Consider the following 20,211-nt stretch of genomic DNA (forward strand, 5'->3'; position numbering starts at 1 on the left):
CAGTCCTACATCCAGGTCATGAATGAAGATGTTGAAGAGCACAGGGCTGAGGATGGGGGCCCAGTGGAACCCCACTAGTGACAGGTCCCCAGTCTCATGTCACCCCATTCCCTACAAACAACCCTTTGCGCCCGACCCATGAGCCGGATGCTCACCCATCGCATGACGTATTTACCCAGCTGTGTGCTGGACATTCTGTCCAGAAGGATCCTGTGAGAAACAGTATGGAAAGATTTACTGAATTCCAAAAGGATTACACCAACTGGCTCCCTGTGATCAACCAGGTGGGTTACCTTGTCATAAAGGGAATTGGGTTTGATAAGAAGGACTTTCCTCTCGTGAAGCTGTGCTGGCTGTGACTGATAATGAAACGATTGAGATCCAAATTTACTTATGATTAATCCAAAAGCATGCTACAAGACACAAATTGTGCAATAGCTGGCACTATGTTCATAGCTGTGAAGGCAGGAATTTCTTCAACTATATTTCTATGGTTAGAGCTTATCTGTTAGGTTATGGAGATCCAAAATGTTGCGATAGCTCTGCAGTTTCATTTTGAATTACTAGCTGGAAAAATAATGATGGGAAGAGGCAAAATCATGAATGAGGAGTTAAGCACCAGTAGGAGAGATTTCAATTTCCTTCTAATCCCTTTCTTTGCTGAGACATGATTATCCCTGTTGTATTATCCTTTTCAATCACAATTCCCAGCAATATAATTACCAGCACTGCTTTTACAATACCCGTAACTAAAAGAGTTTTGCAATATGTACAATGTCAACAATATGCATTTTGTTAGAATCTCTTCAGTTTTACTGAGCACTTCTTGAAGTGGCAAAACTCTATCCTGTAATATTTAAAGAATCTCCATGTAGAAATAGATTTTTAAACAAGATATAATGTGATATTCTACATTTAAAGTTTCACTTAGTAAGTTCAAATAGAGTTGTGAATGAAATCCCTGATCCTCTGCTCAAAACATACTACAAGCAGCTAATTCTGAAATTTCATCCTAGTAATTTAAACCAGACCCAACTCTTTCATCTGTTTAGTCCTTTACAAAACCTTTATTAAAAAATGCCTAAAACATCACACAAGAAATAACTGCCAACAACAATAACCTCAACTTCTGTTGCAGCTCAATGACAACAACACTTAGCTTAAAAGCTAAATTTTGTGGGTACCACTATTTGTTTAGGAAAAAAACTGTATCTATATCACATGAATTATCAAAAATTAAATCTATCGGTACTGTCAACTAACAGTAATAAATAAAATGCAAAAGACTGGAAAGTCTTGCATCAGCAGAGAGAAATGACACAAACCATTCATATGTAAATGGTTCTTTGTAATGGGAATGAATTACATCATTTATGTAAAACACATAATTTGCTATGCCTAAACATGCTGTTATGTGCCAGAATATTGCATGGTTTTTTCTCCTGGTGCTCTATTGCTTAGTCTTCTGAAGTTTTCATTTGTTTTCAGGAAACACTTAACGTATTCCTGCCATGTTGCACAAAACTGGCAAGGAAGGCAATTAGATCCGCCAGCTCTTTGTGTCCTGAAGTTAAAGGCTCCAAACAGCATTCCTTAAAAAAGCTTTGCTGGAGGACAAAGGCCCAGTAGCCATCCTCACCTCTCCTATTGCTGTGTGACCACAGAGCCACCAGTGCACAGGCTGGCTCAGAGACATGGGCTTAAACACCTCTTTAGGCTGGCTCAGAGACGTGGGCCTAAGCACCTCTTTAGGCTGGCTCAGAGACATGGCCTAAGCCCCTCTTTAGGCTGGCTCAGAGACGTGGGCCTAAACACCTCTTTAGGCTGGCTCAGAGACGTGGGCCTAAGCACCTCTTTAGGCTGGCTCAGAGACATGGCCTAAGCACCTTTTAGGCTGGCTCAGAGACATGGCCTAAGCACATTTTTGCGGTTCTTCCTCCACACCTAGGACTACCCTGTGAAAGGAGCTGGGGAAATTGATCTGCAAACAGGGACACTTCAGCAGTCAGGAACAATTCCAGGCCATGTGAGGTGCCTGTGGCCTGCTCTGGTCCCTTCAGAGCCAACACTAAAACTCACCTTGGATACCCCATGCCTCTGCCAGAGCTTCCCCATGCAGAGAGGAGTGTGATCGCTGTGCTCTCGATCCCACAGCAGGCAGAGGAGCGTCTTCCTCTCAGTTTGAGTCTGTAAAACACCATGTGGAGTTTTCAGCAGCTTCACCGTGAAGGAAGCTGGAACCCAAGGAGTGGGAATGCTCTCCCCTCCCAGAGGAGGAAACACCTCTGTTACTCATTATAGCTGACATACAGTACATCCCACTATACCACAGTGCAGCACAACGCTGTCCACAGAGGGGGTATCGGACATAGCTGAAGAAATCATGTTCCTTTTTTACATCAGGAAGAGGACAGCTCTGTCACTGAGGACGACATTGCAGACGTCAGGAGCTGTGGTTCAGAAAGTCTGTTCCTGTGGTTTCTGAATCATCTTCTTTGTGGCAGCACTTGGTGCCAACCAGGCCCTGTGGCAGTGCCGGCAGTCCCTTCCACGGACATTTGTGTTTGAGGTGTAAGATCATCACTGAGTTCCAGAGCAAGGGACATCATGAGCCAGTGGTCCCCTGTAGTGATCACTTACACATCACCGAATATCCATTCAATTTGTAAATAGCCACTTCATTAAATAGGCCCCATTTTAGCACCAAAAAACCCCATTCAGGATGCTCATTCCTAATTCACTTTGTGGTCAAGGCAAAAAATCTGAACAGCTATCACAGCTTTCCCACAATTTGGACATGCCAGGAGCCACTTCTGATTTTTTAGGTCATCCACAGATAAGAAGAAATATTTTCTGTTTCATGTAAATAACTCATGATTTACTAGAAATATTCCAGATTACTAAAGGGAAAAAGACGAAGGCGATGAAAACTCTTGCTGATATTTCCTTTGCAAGGCTGCAGAGTAGCCTTGGCTTGCAGTAATGTAATGCTTTTCATGTGACCTTGTTCTTCAGGATAAACTCTTGGTGAGAATGACAGACTGCAAATGCTGGAGCAAGAAGCAAAAGTGAAAAATACAATAGGAAAGAGCAGAATGTAGACTAAATATGTGCACGAGCTGCTCCAAAGGACTTCACTGGTGTTTTATCAGGAAAATAAATTTTGTCTGAAACTATCTGAGGAAATTATATTCCATGGCTTTTTCAGTCCAGGTCAAAGCCTAAAATTGTCTATACTTTGTAGTGTGATGCTGTTTTAAGACTGAAAGGAAGTCTATCACATGCAATACCACAAAAAGGAACATCCTAGGCAAATGGAGATTTTGGGGAAAACACACTTGGTAAAGCTTAACCTAGGTGCAGGGAAGGGGGTCGAGGATACAAAAAATGTACATACCAGTAGGGAACTAAGAGCAAACTTCAGAAGTATCAAAGGACTGTGGGATTACAGATTCCTACAGATGTCAGAGGGAGCTATTCAGGGAAAGGCCTTTACTGAACAAATTAGAAGTGTTACAACCTTTTTTTCAAATTAAAAAAAAAGTAATCTATTTCAAAATCTTTAACAATAAGTATCACTTCTGGCAAGTGGCCACAGAAAATCTATTTCAAAATAAAGCTTGTTACTACAGAAAACCTGTGACTTCATTTTGGAATTATGATATGTCATGATCCCATAATGTATTTTGAAACATTTAATCTTCACACTCTAAGAAGAGTTACTCCAGGCTACAGCAAGATTACTAGTGCTTAAGGGACCAACTTGAAGGGACAAGTGGTAGAACAGGCAGAGTGAGTTTGTCACCTGGCAAAGAAGTGTCCTGCGTCAATGGCAAGCAAGGGATTTCAAACAGATGTCATCTAATATTTGAAACTAGTAATTCCTCCTTTTCTGATATAATCTGATTTATTTTCCTCCTTGTGGTACCTCAAAAAAATTAGTATATTTCTTACTATGCTAGCCTTGGTTTTGATGGTGCTGCTTTTAGAAGAGTTTCCTCAAAGCTTGCTGGAAAGGAGCTCAGGCTCAGAAGAGAGTGAACAAATTGTACAGATTTTAGGAGGGAAGGTAGGAGCCATTTCCCACTTTGTCTTTCCTTTTACATATAAGAGAGTGCCAGTTTCATAATGAATTCAATAGAAATGTTGCCATTGAGTTCACCCTTTTACAGTAATTTTACATCGTCTTTGAGAAAGTTTTAAAACAATTTTTCCTCTCCATGACACTGATCTTACTCTTCTGAGAAGCAGATATTTTCATTACCCCTGTGACCAACTCCCTGAAATTATTTACAAAACATTTCTCAATAGGGACACAATAGGGAAGATACAAAATGTGGAACAAAAAGTAATGTAATTCTAGAAATGCTAAAGGAGCCTTCCAACCATTTTTTTCATCTTCATCATAAGCCAGGAAAGTCAGCTTTGTTTTCCAGACTGTTTGCAGGCTTTTTATTCTGCAGATGTTCTCTGTAGACCCAAGAGCATGGAGAGCTCTGGTTAAACCATATGTCCACACATCAATGCTCCTTTCAAAAGCTGTGTTTCCAGGGGTTATCAGCTCTTGAAATTTGCTGTCTGAAGGGTCTTGCAACCCCATCACATTGCTTAGCAGCAAAAGTTAACAGCTGTGGACTTACCCATTCAGATGGCAAAGCATGCACTGACACTGGTCATGTGGCTGCATGACTCTCTTTGCTCTTTCATCAGGCAATTGAAGTTCTATCAAAATCAATGTTGTTATAACAGTTTAAAACATGTGCAATAGCTTTCCATGGACAAGAGCGTAGAGCTGACCAAAAAGACCAGTCAGGGATTAATAATAATAATAATAATAATAACAATTTGTCCTAAGTATTGTCTGGAGTTGAAAGCAGGTGAGGAGACAAAAGTCCTCATGAATTTAAATTGACTTTAGCTACTAGCTTTGTTTGTTAATAAAAACTGATGCTCACATCAATGTCTTAAAACTTTCTCCTTTTTTAATCAGTTGCACTGAGTGTGCACTGCTTTGGAGGTATGAGAGGTGACATTTATGTTGAGATGAGGCATAACAATTTTCATGCTCAACAAAAAAACACAGTGATTTTAATTAATTTGTTGTTGATACTCTCCCAGGAGTCAGGCATTGCAGCTTGCTCCATCATACTGACACAAGTGTTCAGGCAGACAGGCAGAGTCACTCAGATCACAGACTGAAACCTAATGAAAACTAATAAAATTCCTTTGGTGTCTTATTTTCCAGCTAGATCCTCCCTCCCAGTCTGACATAATGGCTCAAACACCAGTGCTGACACGCATAGGAAGTGGTGAGAAAAGGTGACTCGTGGCAGAAGTCAGACTACAGACTGGCAGCAATACTCCTTTTTGGTAGCATCCTCCCCTCATGTGTACCCATTTGATAGCATGTCCCCACTTCCCAGTAGTTAGCAGGGCTCATTGAAAGAGCGTTAAACTAAATTCGAATAATAAATAAGCCCGGGGGCAGCACACTAATGTATGATTCTATGATTCTATATTAGCTTATAACATGCTAAATGTTATGCAGAAAGCAGCAGATTTAATTTCATTTCATAGTTGTGTGCTGCCCAGGCTAAATGGGAGATTTAATGTGAAGTTGGTAACTGCACAGGAATCTCCATGGAGTCTTCTATATGACTTAAAAAAATAGTAGAACATCACATTTTAGAAAGTAGTTATTTCGCAAAATGTATAAAGTATGCAACTTCCCACAAGAAAAAATGCATAGAGTATTGCAAACAGATAATGAAAATAGTGTGAAATGAAACACAGAAGTTTAATTTACCCTTCCTTAAAAATGTCTGTAATTCTGACCAAGGCCTTTGCTCTCTGTTCATGTTTGCCAACTGTTCCTGTATTTGTAGGGAATAAAGACAATACACCTCAATGACAGACAATACCCCTTCCCATCAGCATCTTTTGAAAGTCTAGGCACTTTCAACATACTGACAAGTCCAGACAAGGAGTATGAGAAAAAAGTACACCATAGAAATTTCAATATTTGAGGATTTGTGAGTAACAATGAAAATCTAAGTAAGAGCAGCAGGGAGTGATGGTTGATGATGCTGAGCTAAAGTATAAAGGGAGATTTTTACCAAGTTCCCTCTCCACAGCAAAACTGCCATTGTCACATGTAGCTGCAGCTGTAGAGAAGGGCTGGGTGTAGCATCAGCTGTAGGGAAGGGCTGGGGAGAAGGGGATGGTTTCCTATCAGAGCAGTTCAGCTTGACTGCTTCTGGTTTTTATTTTTAACTTCTGGACTTACATGTAATTTTAACATCAGCAAGGGAAACTGAATACACTCTGCATTTTCAACGGGCAATACCAGGGGACTTCACAGTGAGGAGCACCTGACCCAAGAGAGCAGGCAGAGCTGTGGTGTTCCCCTGCCAGGCACATACAGAGCCCCTGTCAAGGAAGGGGTATGTGGGAGTTGGCGTGTTGCTCTTGAGAAGCTCTTGCACCAGTACAAAAGAAACTCCAAGAAGAGCTTTTTCCTCTCAGGAAGCAGGTGTGACTCCCAGGTAGCCAGGACCTGGGAGTCCTGGGAGGACCTGCCACCCAATCCTCCTCAATTTCACCACAGGAACCAGCTCCTCCTTCCAAAAAGCAGCCCATGGAGGAAGTGAGGCTTTCACTTCTGCCCAAGCTTACTCAACAGCTCTGGGGTCAGAGTGTCCCTGGAAATCACTTTCTATTTCTGCCCAAGGTCTGAATTTTTTGTCCTACATATTTGAGCAAACTTCCCTTGGAATCCACTAAGGTGGCACACAGGCTCCTGATCTTCTCTTTCTGAGAAAAAAAAAAAAAGGTTCACTTTAAGAGGAGCAATAGAAAAACATCTTGGCCAATATTCTTCTTGGGAGTTGGGAGACTTTCCTGTAAAGGAGTAAAACTGGGCTCATAATCCATTTAAATAAGGAAGGGATATGATTCAACATCTCCCACATCCTGGTTGAGTAATCTAAACAAAAAGGAACCAGACCATTTAACTGGCCATCTGAAGGAAAAAATTAGTTGGACCTAGACCACTCAGATGCTCCGGTGATGGGACCAAAGTCTTTACAGCTAACCTGGCCCCCAGGACACTTTTGCTTCAGGAACAGCAGTGTGGGAAGAGTGACTATTACAGATTCAGCACAATCTATTAACCCTCTTATAGTGTGCTAGCATGCAATTAGAAAAGGCTCCTGCTATGGTAAGTAGGTTCCCTTTCACAAATTCAGTTTAGAAAAATTAAGAAGTTTGCTAGAACTCACCCAGAAAGGAAGAAAGACTCAAGTACCCCAATGTGCAAGGCACCACTTTCTGAGTAGGGATATTCAGTTTTCTCAACAAAATGGTATGACCAAAGTGGCAAACTCCACAGCAGCTTCACAGTGTCACTACAGGATCCTTGAGCTAGAAAAACTTTATGAAAGCACACAACACTAATTGAAGGTGCACTCTGCATTTTAGTTCTCCAGTAATCCATCTGCTAAGAGAAACTTCCAACACATATAAAGTGCTATTGAAAAGTTATCTCCCAAAAGGAATGTACTGAAGCCTTGCATCTCATTCTGACAATGGAGTTACAATACTTTTACCACTGATACTGTCCAGTTTTTGTTCTCACTACAGAGAGAAACCACTGCTTTCCAGGAAAAACCATAAAATTTTCATTAAGTGACTTGGCTTATATGTAGGTAATCTACAAAGTCACAAATGCAATCACCAGGAAAGGCAGAATGAGAACGCAGAGAATGCACGGCTAAATGTCACACCAAGTGAGACAACAATCTGATAATGAGATTATGGGCACAAAATCATTGGGCATGGACAAGGGTAAACACAGTTAGATTTACAGATGTCTCATGGAACAATGCATGAGCTTTTATTTAAGAGTGAAATAGATCCTCTTTACTGAGGTGAGCTAGAGTTGGTATGCATTCATGAGTGGGACTATAAACATTGACACCCTTGAGTTTCCCTTGGCATTGAGCAAGTTCCTTGGAGGGAAAACCCCAATTTTGAAAGCTTTGTAAAACACAATCTACATCTAATGTACCATGTTAAAAATGGTAAACAATAAAGATAAATACTTACACCATTCAGTACCTCCCATACACTCAGGCTCCTCAGTGTTCTCTTTTCAGTTCTGTCATCTTCTCTGGTAACTGAAATACCTCACTCTTCTTCATCATATAACTTCCTTGAATTTTCATCTTTCATGCTTAGAAAGCAAGCTCAATGGGAACTGAGAAGTCCCTAAAGATGAGTGGAACTTACAGTCAATTAATTTTTAAAAACAGAGATTTCTTTCAGAAGTACGACCCTACAATACACAGTGCTGACAAAATGGGATCCTTGTCAAAACAGCGTGTTGTCCTCGTGGGTGATGCTCACAAAACAAGCCAGATAACAACATGCTGCTTGTGAAAGACCCAAGGCCATTAGTATTTCTAACTTGACCAGCTCTCTGCTCTGGTGTCTCAAGGGGCACCATCCACCCCACCAGGCACATTGTGCTATGAAAGAGAGAAAGCAACAGCTGCCTTCCTTCCATGACAAAAGTTTATCAAATTGCTTCCTGATGCCATTTAACAGCACAGTCACAGAAGCAAAGTGCTCCTAGTGAAAATCGAGTTTCACTGTCAGGTGCCACAACATTCCCATTCCAGCATTAAAATCCCTGCAATCATTTTGACTTGAAGGACATGTACCATTAGATATGTCTTGCAGCATTCAGATATTCCCCAAGAACCATTATATCTAGGACCTCTTTCACCTAGGACTGCATGGCTGGAAATTGTTGTCTGCTGGAAGTTGGCTAGAGAAGACCATAGCATTATTTATCTTCCTGAAATTAAGCAGATAAAGCTGAAAACCAGGACATAATTAAAAGGTAAGTAAAAAATTTTCCTCTAAACCTCCGATCTAGCTTAAGGCAAGGAAATTCAGGGTATTTGCATATGATGCACTCAAGAAAAGAAATTCAAGTCTTACCACACATCTTAGCCTTTTTTAAGAATGATGCAAGTCTTCCTTTAGGAAAGAAAAATGAGGAATCCACAAAGCTTTTCACCAAAAAATCCCCAAAAAACTTTGAAGTTACTTGGCAAAAAAACAACAGAGAAGGAAAGAAGTTGCCAAGCCACAAAAGCCAACAGCCATTAGTCAAGTGCACCAGCTTTCTTTGGTGACATGCAGCTTGTCAAAGTAATGTTTGCTTATGAGAAATATGAACACAGGGTATTACTGACCTGTTCAACCTGTTCACTTCAAATACAGCACAGGGCAGCTTGGTTTGACATTACAAAGAACTCTGACACTCTTTACAAGATCTGTAAGAATCGAGTTCTCTTGTTAACAAGCTTTGAGGAATTCAAGCAAAAATATGTCAGGGGAATCAGACATCAGCTTTCCTCCTCATTCAAAATATTTGGAAGTTATTTGCTTAGTGATTGTCATGATCACAGTTCTGACAATTGGCATTTTCTTCCACGCACAGTCTAACACTTCTATAGAAGAACACCACATTTTCAGTTGTATTTCTTCTCTTACTACCAACAGTACTATTTTAAGTCATAATCCCCAAATAAACATTACTGGTTTTCTTACTACTGTAAAATAGTGGAGACTATTAGAAAGAAAAGGACAGTCAAACCAAACACACAGATTGGAGTGGAACTTACTGCACCCTAATAATTCTACTTCATTGAAAGATCTTATTTTTCCATGTAGGAATGCCATTTATGTTTGACTCACAACACTCAGCAAGCAAGGTCTCCTGCTGCTGCCAATGGCACTGGGTTTTGCCCCTGCACATGGTAGGGCTCCTTGTAGATATGTGCCTGATGGCTGACAAGAGGGAAGACAAGCTTTGTTCATGACAGCTCTGGCAGTTTGTTGAATTCTTCAGTGGTAATAGCATTTCCATGTTGGTGTCATCCACCTCTCCTGAAAACAGGCTCCTTTCTGCAAATCTCCCAGGTTATCAAGAGCAAAAGTGGCACAGGCTTTCTCCCAGGCAGATCAATTCTAGAAGAAAAAGAACCTTTTCCAGAATGGGTCAGTGAGTTGCACATTGATCCTAGAAAACACACATGGGATGATCCTGGATTGACTATAACTTGACTGGAACCTGGAACAATTTTCATGTGCGACAGTTGGAGAGATTTTTTACAACATTCAGAAATGGTCTCTCCGCTCCTACAGAAATGTGCAGTAGTAGTGTTCATTTGTCAGACAGAAGAAAAAGTTGGGTAAACACTGAGAATTTCTGAAATCCCACCTTAGGAAGTTTTTACATACCAGGATGCAGCCATCTGGTTGACAGTACAAATGAAAAGAAAAAATTTGTACAGTGAAATATAGTGCAATAGAAATCAAAGGATGCAAGAACAGTAATCTACAGTATTACAAAGATGCTATGCAGGAAAGAAATTCCTTGGCATCTAGAAACTATGCCTCAGTGTCTCAGTTATAATACTCCTACATTTTAACTACCGGGATCTCCTGATCTGTAGGTAACTCATAAGCATGTGCTGTTTGTTCAGGGCTTATTAAATTTTGAACAACGTGACTACTGATGAATCAGTGTAATTCAGTGCAGTACAGTGCCAAGTAATTAATAATACAGTGCAGATCTCCTTTAATCCCTTCTCAAAATTTAACCATTATTACAGATAGATCAGTGCAAAAGTATTTCTTCTATGTACAGTACCAATTAAATAAGTGATTTTCCATAAGAAACTGTCCAAAGCAATAAAAGTATTCTAATGCTATTGTATAAATTCTAGTTCCTTCTTCCTTTGAATGCTATGCTTTGTCCTAGATTATCAAATGGAGTTCCGAAGCCATTAATGAGCACCTCTCACTGGAGCATGTAAGTAAACTTTGTACTTCTGAAAAGTCACATGGACATTCATATAAAAAAAAAGTAAACAAAACTCCAAAATGAGAAAACAGTAACTGAAGGCTTAGAGACTTTTAGATGAGGAACAATTGAAACTTGCTTTTATTTCACTCTGCAGATGCAACTACATACATCAGCAAGACTGTATAACAGTGATCAGCACAAAAATGTTCTCTGAAAATTTCTAAGGAATAGAGACTTTCACAATACAATGAGGTATGCATAAAATAAGTTTACAAAATTAAGAATTACAGAGCTACAGAGAAGACTAAATTACAGAATGCTTGCTGAAAAGATATTAAGGAAACACAGCTGTCTACCAAGTTTTCCTCATTTTAAGAATAGTACTCTCACTTAGGTTAGGTAAAGGAAAAGTTTGACTGTCTGCAGGGAACAGCCTATGAGTCGTCTGGCAGCGGAAGGAAATCCCTGAGACGTACATCCATGTGCTACTGCAAGTGGAAAAAGAGGTAGGCAGGAGTTCCCTCCCTGATGTATCTGCCTGCCTCTGATGGTTGTGCAAAAGCAAATACCAGGCTTTGAGCTCATCTGGCCTGGCTGTTTTAATCCTTTAGCATATTTCAGTTGGATCTTTTCATTGATAATAGTCAAACATACTGCTAGTGACATGCTTTCTTCTATGCCTAATGCCACAGACCTGACATTACAGCAAATACTGGTCTGGCAATATCCCTCCTGCTGCACTTGGGGACCTGGGCAGAGATGGATTGCTGCTGTTGAAAACTGCTCTCTCACACTTGTGTTCCAGCTCTAATATCTCTCCACTGGGCAAACTTACCACAGCTGCTTTTCTGCTACTGACAGAAAGAGACATTAAATAAAAGTCAGTAGCACCTTGCTTCTTTCCTGAGGCTCACTTTTCAGGCTGTGCTTAGAAAATGAAGTATCTGGGGTATTTTTCAGTTTCTGCATTGTCTCTAACACCTCTCTTATGCCCCATGTTCTATTCTCCCAACTCTGTACTCTCCTGTTAGGAGTTCCCAATGCAGCCTCTGATTTTTCTTAAGTGAGAAAACATAACCAACTTCATACTAAAGAAAGGAAAAAAAAAAAAGGAATTTGGCCAAAATCAGTTCAAGACATTCCAAAAGTTCAGTGTCAGCATGCCTTAAACAGTTTGACTCAGCCTGCATTCTGCAAGATTGATCCCAACAGGCACACTTGCCCTGGGTCCCTGGGTGAAGAGTCCCCCTGAAAGGTTAAAATTCCTGCAACAGCTACCAGGTAGGCAGAAAGAGATAAGGCAGCAGATAGCAAGGAACTTCGTGGCATTTCCTGCAGCCACCCCCCCCCCCCCCCCCCCCCCGTAGGAGCTGGCTTTGGTCCACTTAAAGTATTTGATGTATCTAATCATACCCACATGTAGTTCACTCAGATGTAACTTGCGACTTGTACTACCCAGCACCTTAACAGGTTTATTTTCACATATACAATTAATAAAAATAGCTAAAATACAGAGATAAATATACACCATACGAAATCCATAAACCATTAAACCACGTTAAAATATAAAAACATACAGAAGTGTATCGCATCTATATAGTATGTGTGTATATAGGCAGGTATGCATGTATAATTTCCAGGAGGTTTTGTGCGGCTGGAGCTGGCAGGCTCCGAGGAAAGCCGAACCGGGGGGCTCCAGCCGCGGCCGGGTTCCCGCGGGGCAGGTGAGCCGGCGGTGGATGCGGGGAGCAGCCCGGGCCTCAAGGAGTTACGAAGGACGATTACTTCATGTTCGCACCGCGCTTTCGGCCGCCCCCCCGGCCCGTTTCACAATCAGAGCTCTCGACGAGCCCTGTCAAACCGCTACGGAGAGTACACACCCCTCCTGGTGTGGGCTTCATTGTCGGATTTTCCCCGGCCATGAATAATCTCGAAGCCCCCTCAATAAATACACATTCAGAGATGCCTGGAGCTCATTCAACTCGCCAGCCTCGCCAACGACGAGGGGCCAGGGCCGGAGCCGAGAAGAAGCCGTACCATGAAGTTTCCCCGGGACTGTGGCTGCGACCGTGTCCGCGCCGGCCGCCGCCGGCCGCCCGCCCTCCGCGCCGCGCTGCTGCTGCCGCCGCCGCTGCTGCTGCTGCTGCTGGTGCCGCGGGCCGCCGCCGCCCCGCTGCCCAGCGCGGACTCCTCGGGGGAGGCCGAGCTGGAGGAGGCGGCGGATCGGCGGGCGGTGCTGCCCAACAGCCTGAACCTGGCGCGGCTGCTGCACGACCGGGCGACACAGCTGCAGAACGAGGTGGGTACGGCCGCACCGCGGGCAAGCACACGCTCGCTCGCTCGCTCGCTCGCTCACACGGCTGGCCCGGCCGCCTCCTGACAAGGTGCGACCAAACCTCTCCGTGTCTCTCCCCAGATGTGCGAGAAGTTTACCGTCTGCCAGAACAGCGTGGAAATGCTCCTCCAGAACAACCTCAACCTCCCCAAGGTGACGGAGAAAGATGGGTGTCTGCTCGCCGGCTTTAATGAGGCAAGGAACAGCTCTCCTTTCCCATCTAATCCTGTATACCTGGGGCAGGTTTTACCTGCTCAAAAGAACTGTGGAAGTTGACCTAAAGATTTGTGCCGGCTCTAGCTGGCGTTGGCCAGACCTCCACACTATAGAAGCATCATCTGCTAACCTGCACACACATTGAGATCAAGGCACCTTGAACTCCAAATGACTTTCTTACCTTTCTCTCATTTCAGGATAAATGCTTGAGAAAAATCTCCAGCGGGCTTTATACATTTCAGACATACCTCAAATACATACAAGAAACTTTTAAAAGTGAAAACCAAAATGTTAAATTGCTATCCTATAATACAGAGCGCCTGGCACATATCATAAAACAGATGGTGAGTTGGTTTTAAATTCCCTCTCATGATTTTTGTGGCTTAATACTGATGTGAAGTCAGAAATAGAAGATGCTATGTGAAATAGAGGATGCTATGTTTCAGTTCCTTGAAAAAACAGGTGACAGTTCCTTATGGTCAGATCTTACCTTTATGACTTCGAGGTTTTACAAAGTTTTGCTTTCTTTTCTTAAAGAAACAACTCTTCTTCCTACTTTCTATTGTTGTAATTTCCAAACCACCAAATGCATCATTGTTTTAAGAACAAATATACTAAACTAGCTGATAGAAAGATTTCTCAGAGAGCTTGTTTATAATTGCAGAACTGCAATTCAGCTTGTACTAATGTTGGAACCCACTGAGAAGTAGAAGTCAGCAACTTTTTTTTAAAGCCCACATTAAAAATAAAAAAAAAGAAAGAAAAGAAAAAGCCAAGTGTATTTTTACAATATTATTTATCTTTAAAACTCTCCAAACCAAACTTCTAAGCCAAGCTGTATGGTATATTGAGATATTGCTGTCAGTATATCAGATAGCTCCCTACTGAAAAACACATATTTTACTTGCAAAAGATCTTCTTTCACAAAAATACCAATTTCTCTCTTGATTTGGTAAACTAAAATGCCATTAACTTCTGACAGACATTTTTCATGTTTTGGAGAGCTTTGAAAGATCACACTTCAAAAATTTACTTCATTCATGTAGTTCTTGCTCATTTTAATAATCCTTAATATGAACACTTCCTTTTGTCTTTGGTGAAAGCATTTGCCTGATTAAAAATCACCCAAGTAAGGACTGCAAAAGTTTTGGGGCATTATTTCCTTCCAGGCAATTTTCAGCATGTGAAAAGCCTATTGTGCATTGTGCGTTTGCCATACCTTTCCTAACATATTTACTTATGCCCATCATTCTTTATGTGAAAGGAAGCTGAGGTGCTTTTTTTCACACTGTGCTAGCTGAGAATAATAGTCCTGTCATAAGACAGCAACTGATTACTGGCTTCCAGCTTGATACATGAAAGTATTTGCAGAAAGTTTGTTTCATAACTGAAAGACACTAGGTTTGTTGGGTTTAGGGCTTTGGATTTTATTTTTTTTTTTTTTTGACCAAGGTAATCAAAACAGGCAGAATTAAACACAGTGACCAAAAAGCAAAACCTGCACTTGTAGAAACTGTGGAGTTTTTGAGAAAAGGCCATGAACTTCAGGTTGGAAATTTTTCTTTGTGAGAGACGAATCTGCTATTTAAGGGAAAGACAGCAAAGCCATTATCCATCACTTGTGGTTAAACAGATCCACCAGCATGATACCTGTCTGGATATCCAAACTTTAACAGAGCACAACAAAGAGCTGGGCATACCAGGAAAAGTGGGTGTGATCAGAATACACTCTCAAGTAGTCTGGATAGGAAGAATATTTCTGTCTTATATTTCACAAAAAAGATGTTCCAGAAGGAGGTTTGCATCTTTTTGCCACTTGTTAAAGGGTAGGAGTGATCCTAAACACAGGATTAAGCAGATAGTTGCTAGAACTTTGGACTCCACCTAAAACAGCTCCATGATTTGGGTATGTAACTCCTGTTTTCAGAAGTCCCACTTCTTGGGACAAGTTCTTCAAAGGCCTTTAGGTACTGGGTGCACAGTGCTGTGAGTCAGCATTAGATAAATAATGCATTAGATAAATAACTTTTACTCATCTTGTAGTTATGCTCTCACATATCAGTGAAAGTTGGTGGCACTTAGTCTCACATGTGACTAAATGCCTGGAAAGTAAGAATTAAGCAGCTAAACAAGTTTGACATCTTTGGAAACTTGTTAATCTGTTATAAAATATGAGATGTCAGCCGATTAACTTATGACTCAGGACGGAGCAGTGCAGGTTAGAACAAACCATGATCAGCATCTCCCTACCTACCCAGCCACGTGACTGCCAGAGAGCAGGAGGGGTGTATTGATCTGCTCAGAGCCTGTCAGACCACAATGACAGAGGCATTCAAACCATAACACTACAGCCCAGATTCCTACGCAGCAGTCATAGCAGGCACCAGCATTCCTCACACCTCTGCACAGAAACAGGGCTGGAGGAAAGCACAGTCCCAGGGAGGGCTGTTGTCTGCAGTACAGAAAAATGGAAAAGTGCAGCAGGCTGGGAAAATACAAACGGATGCTCTCCAACAGGCTCAGTGACAGTGCTTTAACCAAGGCCCCCCAATATTGTCTTTCTCACAGGTGATCAATCCTGAAGAAGTGATCATCCCAGATGCAGCTACCCAGGAATCCCTCCACACAAAGCTGAAGTCCACTTTCTGGACAGAGAAAATCACCATCCATCTCATCCTCCGAGACTTTACTTCATTTATGGAGAAGACAGTGAGGGCTGTGCGCTATTTGAAAAACACCAGGAGTTTCAGTGCTTGAATGTTTTAGTTCAGGCACAATCCTTTGGTTACAAATCTGTCAGGTGGCAGATAACAGTGTTGTTCTGTTTTAAGAACTAGAAATAGTAACAATGGTTGGCATCTATATACATTCCCATTTCCTTTTAGGAACTTATTTATTGTATTTAAAATATTTATTAGTTTAAAATATTTATTAGTTTTTAATATTTCTTATTTATATTTTCAATATTTAGAAATAATTTAAACAAATTATGTATTTTATTTCCTTTCTAATGGTACTATTCAGATACAGACTTATTTAATATGTATTCGAAAAAATATTTTCAGAACCCAGAAACATTTTTGTATAACTTATGTTTTTATACATTCGAGAGATAGTATTTATGACTTTTTTATCTTTTTAAGACAAATAAAAGCCGATTTTTAAAAAACGCTTGTATAACCCCTGTGAACTTTAAATAAGACTAAAGCACTCTAATATATCCAGCTTTTAATACCTGCAATTATCAGAATAACCACTTTCAAGAACTTCCCTGTATGATTAGGCCAGTTCTCTACATAGCACATATGTACACACATAGACAACTTGATTACCATATAATTCTTAAAATGGGATATGAAGGAACCAGATGCACTGAAAAGGGCACTTAAGAATGAACAAGATAAATCATCAATGCTCCTGAGAAACAAATGGAAAAGCGCCTTATATTTAATAAGGAACACCCAATAAAATTGTTTGTAAGGATCTTCTTACAAGTCAAATAGTCTCTTTTAAATAAATAAAGTGGTGAGACAACCACATTAACCACTTTGACACGAATACTACCCTATGATTAGTTTTATTGCTGTCATCCAGGGGAATTTTCCAAGTTTGGTTAAACATTTCTGGCCCCTACTGCAAGAAGTAAAAAAAAGAAATTTAGGTTATTTCCTTAAGCAATATAAATCAACATATTGCTGCTGAGCAATGCAGCAACATGCATTTGTCTTTTATAATTTATATTTCACTAGTATGGACAAGCCACATACCATGAATGCATATTCTTGTGTGAAAAAAAAAAAACCAAAACAGAACAGGACTCAAGCCTGAGTACCAAACCATTGAAACTTTCCTTGGCTGCATCATCTGCAGCACTGTAGCTGTGCAGGCACCTCATATACCCAAACTCAGAGGAATTCACAGACCACACAGGGGATGCAGGTAGCAGAAGTCCCTCAAGCTTTGTCCCTACAAATGGTAGATTATTAATTACCCTCACTTTTCCTTCTGGCACAGTGGTGAAGATGCACAGATGAAAGGCATGCCTTGGAATGTGGATAAGGATGTCAGCAAACTCTCCTCTTCCTCTGAGTGATCTGATTGTCCACGTATGCATTCCACCACTGGGGATGCCAAAACAGTGACCAGTCCACCCACTGCTCACATCTCAAGATGCTCAAAACAAAACAAACCACTGCTTTGCCCAATATGGTAAAACTGTCATCTCAAGTTGAGCAACATCTGGAGAAGGAATGAGGAGATCTCAAGGAGATCTTGAAAGATGTCTGTGGTGAATGGGTTTTCTAACAACATGTAAGATCCTACTTTAACTGTTCTGGCACATGCTCAGGAAACATAGGAAAGCCTGGCTTGGCCTTTTCACTGTTTATATTCACAGGAATTTTCTTTTAGTGACCATTTGTCTTTACTATGTCAATAATAGCTAAAAGACCCAAAGTGGATCCCACACCGTACCTAACATGTGAGAACAGAGGGAGGGGGGAAAAAAAGGAAACCATCTCCTGGTTTCACTTCTCCCAGTAGAGAGTGGCTTCCTGAGATCACCATTAGTTACTATGTACACTGCATCTAAACAAACTCACACTGATCTCCTGAAACACCAAAACTGGTGTAAGAATTGGAGTGCTGAAACCCCTTGCAACTGACAGACAAGCACCCACACTTCAACCCCCACCCTGCAGCTGATGGCTACCCCAGGCTGTCTGCAATTCCAGTAAATACGTAAATGCTGCCACGTTTTAGGGTGCAGAAGATGAGCAAAGATTACCACTTGTTGGGTGAGGAGGTCAACTTTCAAGTCCTTCCTGGAGCAGTGTTATCCCTGATGGTGTCACTGAGCTGCCATTATTTCATCTGTGGCTCCTCCACAGCTCTCAGGGTCCTTCAGTGCAGCAGCTGCCTTGCTGGCCATCAATCTCCTGTCACAGTGGCAACTTCAGGGACTGCTCCCAGGATCAGCACCACCTGCTGAAACCAACACTCACTGGTGCTTCTGACACACAAATATTTCCAGTAGGGAATTGAGATGAAATCAGAGAAGACCTAAACACTGCTGAGCATGTTATAGGGCCCCTCAAATGAACCAACTTACTCTTTTTCCAGTTTGCTGTGTAGAAACTATTTTATATCAGTAAAACACACAAAAGCATTTATTTTAGTTGGCAGACCAGCACAAACACATAAAAAACTTAGAACAATAGTAAAAAGTGAGCAATCCTAACTACACTCAGCAACAATGCCTCAACACTTCTATTGAAGAGAACTCATCCTAACTGACAGCCAACTCACTGAGCAAAGAAAACTCAAAAAAAAAAACCAGAACAACAAAAAAACCTCCCACTAACACAACCCAAATTAAAAAAGACCTGGTAATAATGACCTAGAAAAATAGGAAATTACCCACCAAAACAGCATTTTGGCTGCTGCTGTACAGGACCAGCCTCACCCTGCACATCCCAGCTAGCCTTTCTGCACATTTCCATTCATCTTTAGTCGTTAACCTCACACTGAGATTCTGGAATGCTTCACAGATGACCAGCTCCCTTCATCCTGATTTTAAATTCCCAAAGAAGGAAGAAAGTAAAGCTATGTTGAAAAGCATGCATACATTATACAGTATGCAAGGAAAGCCCACAGTATTCAGAAACACTGTTTAAGATGAGAAACAAAATATCCCTAAGAGGAGCTGCCATAACACCAAAATGCTGGACAAGAGAGAAAAAAACCAAAACAACTTCCAAAAAAACAAAAAGACAGAATGCAACCTAAACTTAAAGTCATCTGTAATAGAAAACTGGGGGGGTGGGGGTAAGGGATAGTCTCTGAAGTACCATTTTTTTAATTTTTAACCATACTTTACTGTGTGAGAAACTTCTAAGGAAAAAAAAAAAAAGAGGAAAACATTTCAGCCTGACCAGCTTCCCAGGTTGCAGTACCATTCCCTACCTGGTATTGGTGTAAACACTAAATTTTGGCAGAGAGAACAACTACTTGAATGAGACTGCATGCATCTCTAGTGCCTCCACAGATTTTACCAACAGCTGATGGTGAGATTAGCTAAACCAAGCTGAAGCTACAAGAGATGGAAGAGTTATGCCATCAGTAAAGCATGGCAGCAGCAGCACTTTTCAGCAGTAATGAGTCAATAGGTCAGCTTAGCTTGATGGCAAACTTCCCCCTATGGCTGCCATTGTTATTTGTAACTAATAATATTTTCCAATTTCAATTTCAAAGATAAAATGATGGAAAGGTAAGTATGCACTAGTATACATCAAAGTCCTCATAGTCAAGGTATTAGCAAAAAAAACCCCACCACATACATACATACATATATATATATATATATATATATATATATATATATAACTAGAAACCTTGTGACTAAGCCCTTGCTTTTCAAGTCAAATGATTAGATAACAATTTCTGATCTCTCTCGATGAATTTCTTTCCTCTTCTTGATAAGGGGAAAACAAAACCCACCTACTCCCTTACTCTCAAAAAATGCAACTTCTGTAGGGTTCAACCTTGAAGTACTACCTCCATGAATTACTAGCAAAATCAACCGATTTCTGTAATTAATCAGATTAAACCAAACCCTCCTATATTTTCAAGACTGATTTTGGCAGTCAGCAGAAAAAACTCTACAAAAATTTTGCAATCTGGATTTCTATTCAGTGACCAGAATCTAAGATTGCCTTTCCTGAGAAAATAATTCCTGAGAAAATGTTTAAAAAACCAAACAAACATTCACCATCAGAAT

The 20,211-nt window shown here is 40.9% G+C and overlaps 1 protein-coding gene across 1 annotated transcript; it reads left to right on the forward strand.

Annotated features, from left to right (window-relative positions):
* The first annotated feature begins 12,583 nt into the window (after positions 1–12,583).
* IL6 (interleukin 6) lies at positions 12,584–16,597 on the forward strand. Its single transcript, XM_071429181.1, is given in 3 exon segments — positions 12,584–13,412; positions 13,631–13,777; positions 16,002–16,597. Coding segments are annotated over 3 exon segments (828 nt in total). The 5' UTR covers positions 12,584–12,920; the 3' UTR covers positions 16,191–16,597.
* The last annotated feature ends 3,614 nt before the right edge of the window (positions 16,598–20,211 follow it).

Source organism: Agelaius tricolor, unplaced genomic scaffold (genome assembly GCF_023055355.1).
Source record: "Agelaius tricolor isolate 1412-34295 unplaced genomic scaffold, bAgeTri1.0.p SCAF_6, whole genome shotgun sequence".
NCBI lineage: Eukaryota > Metazoa > Chordata > Aves > Passeriformes > Icteridae > Agelaius > Agelaius tricolor.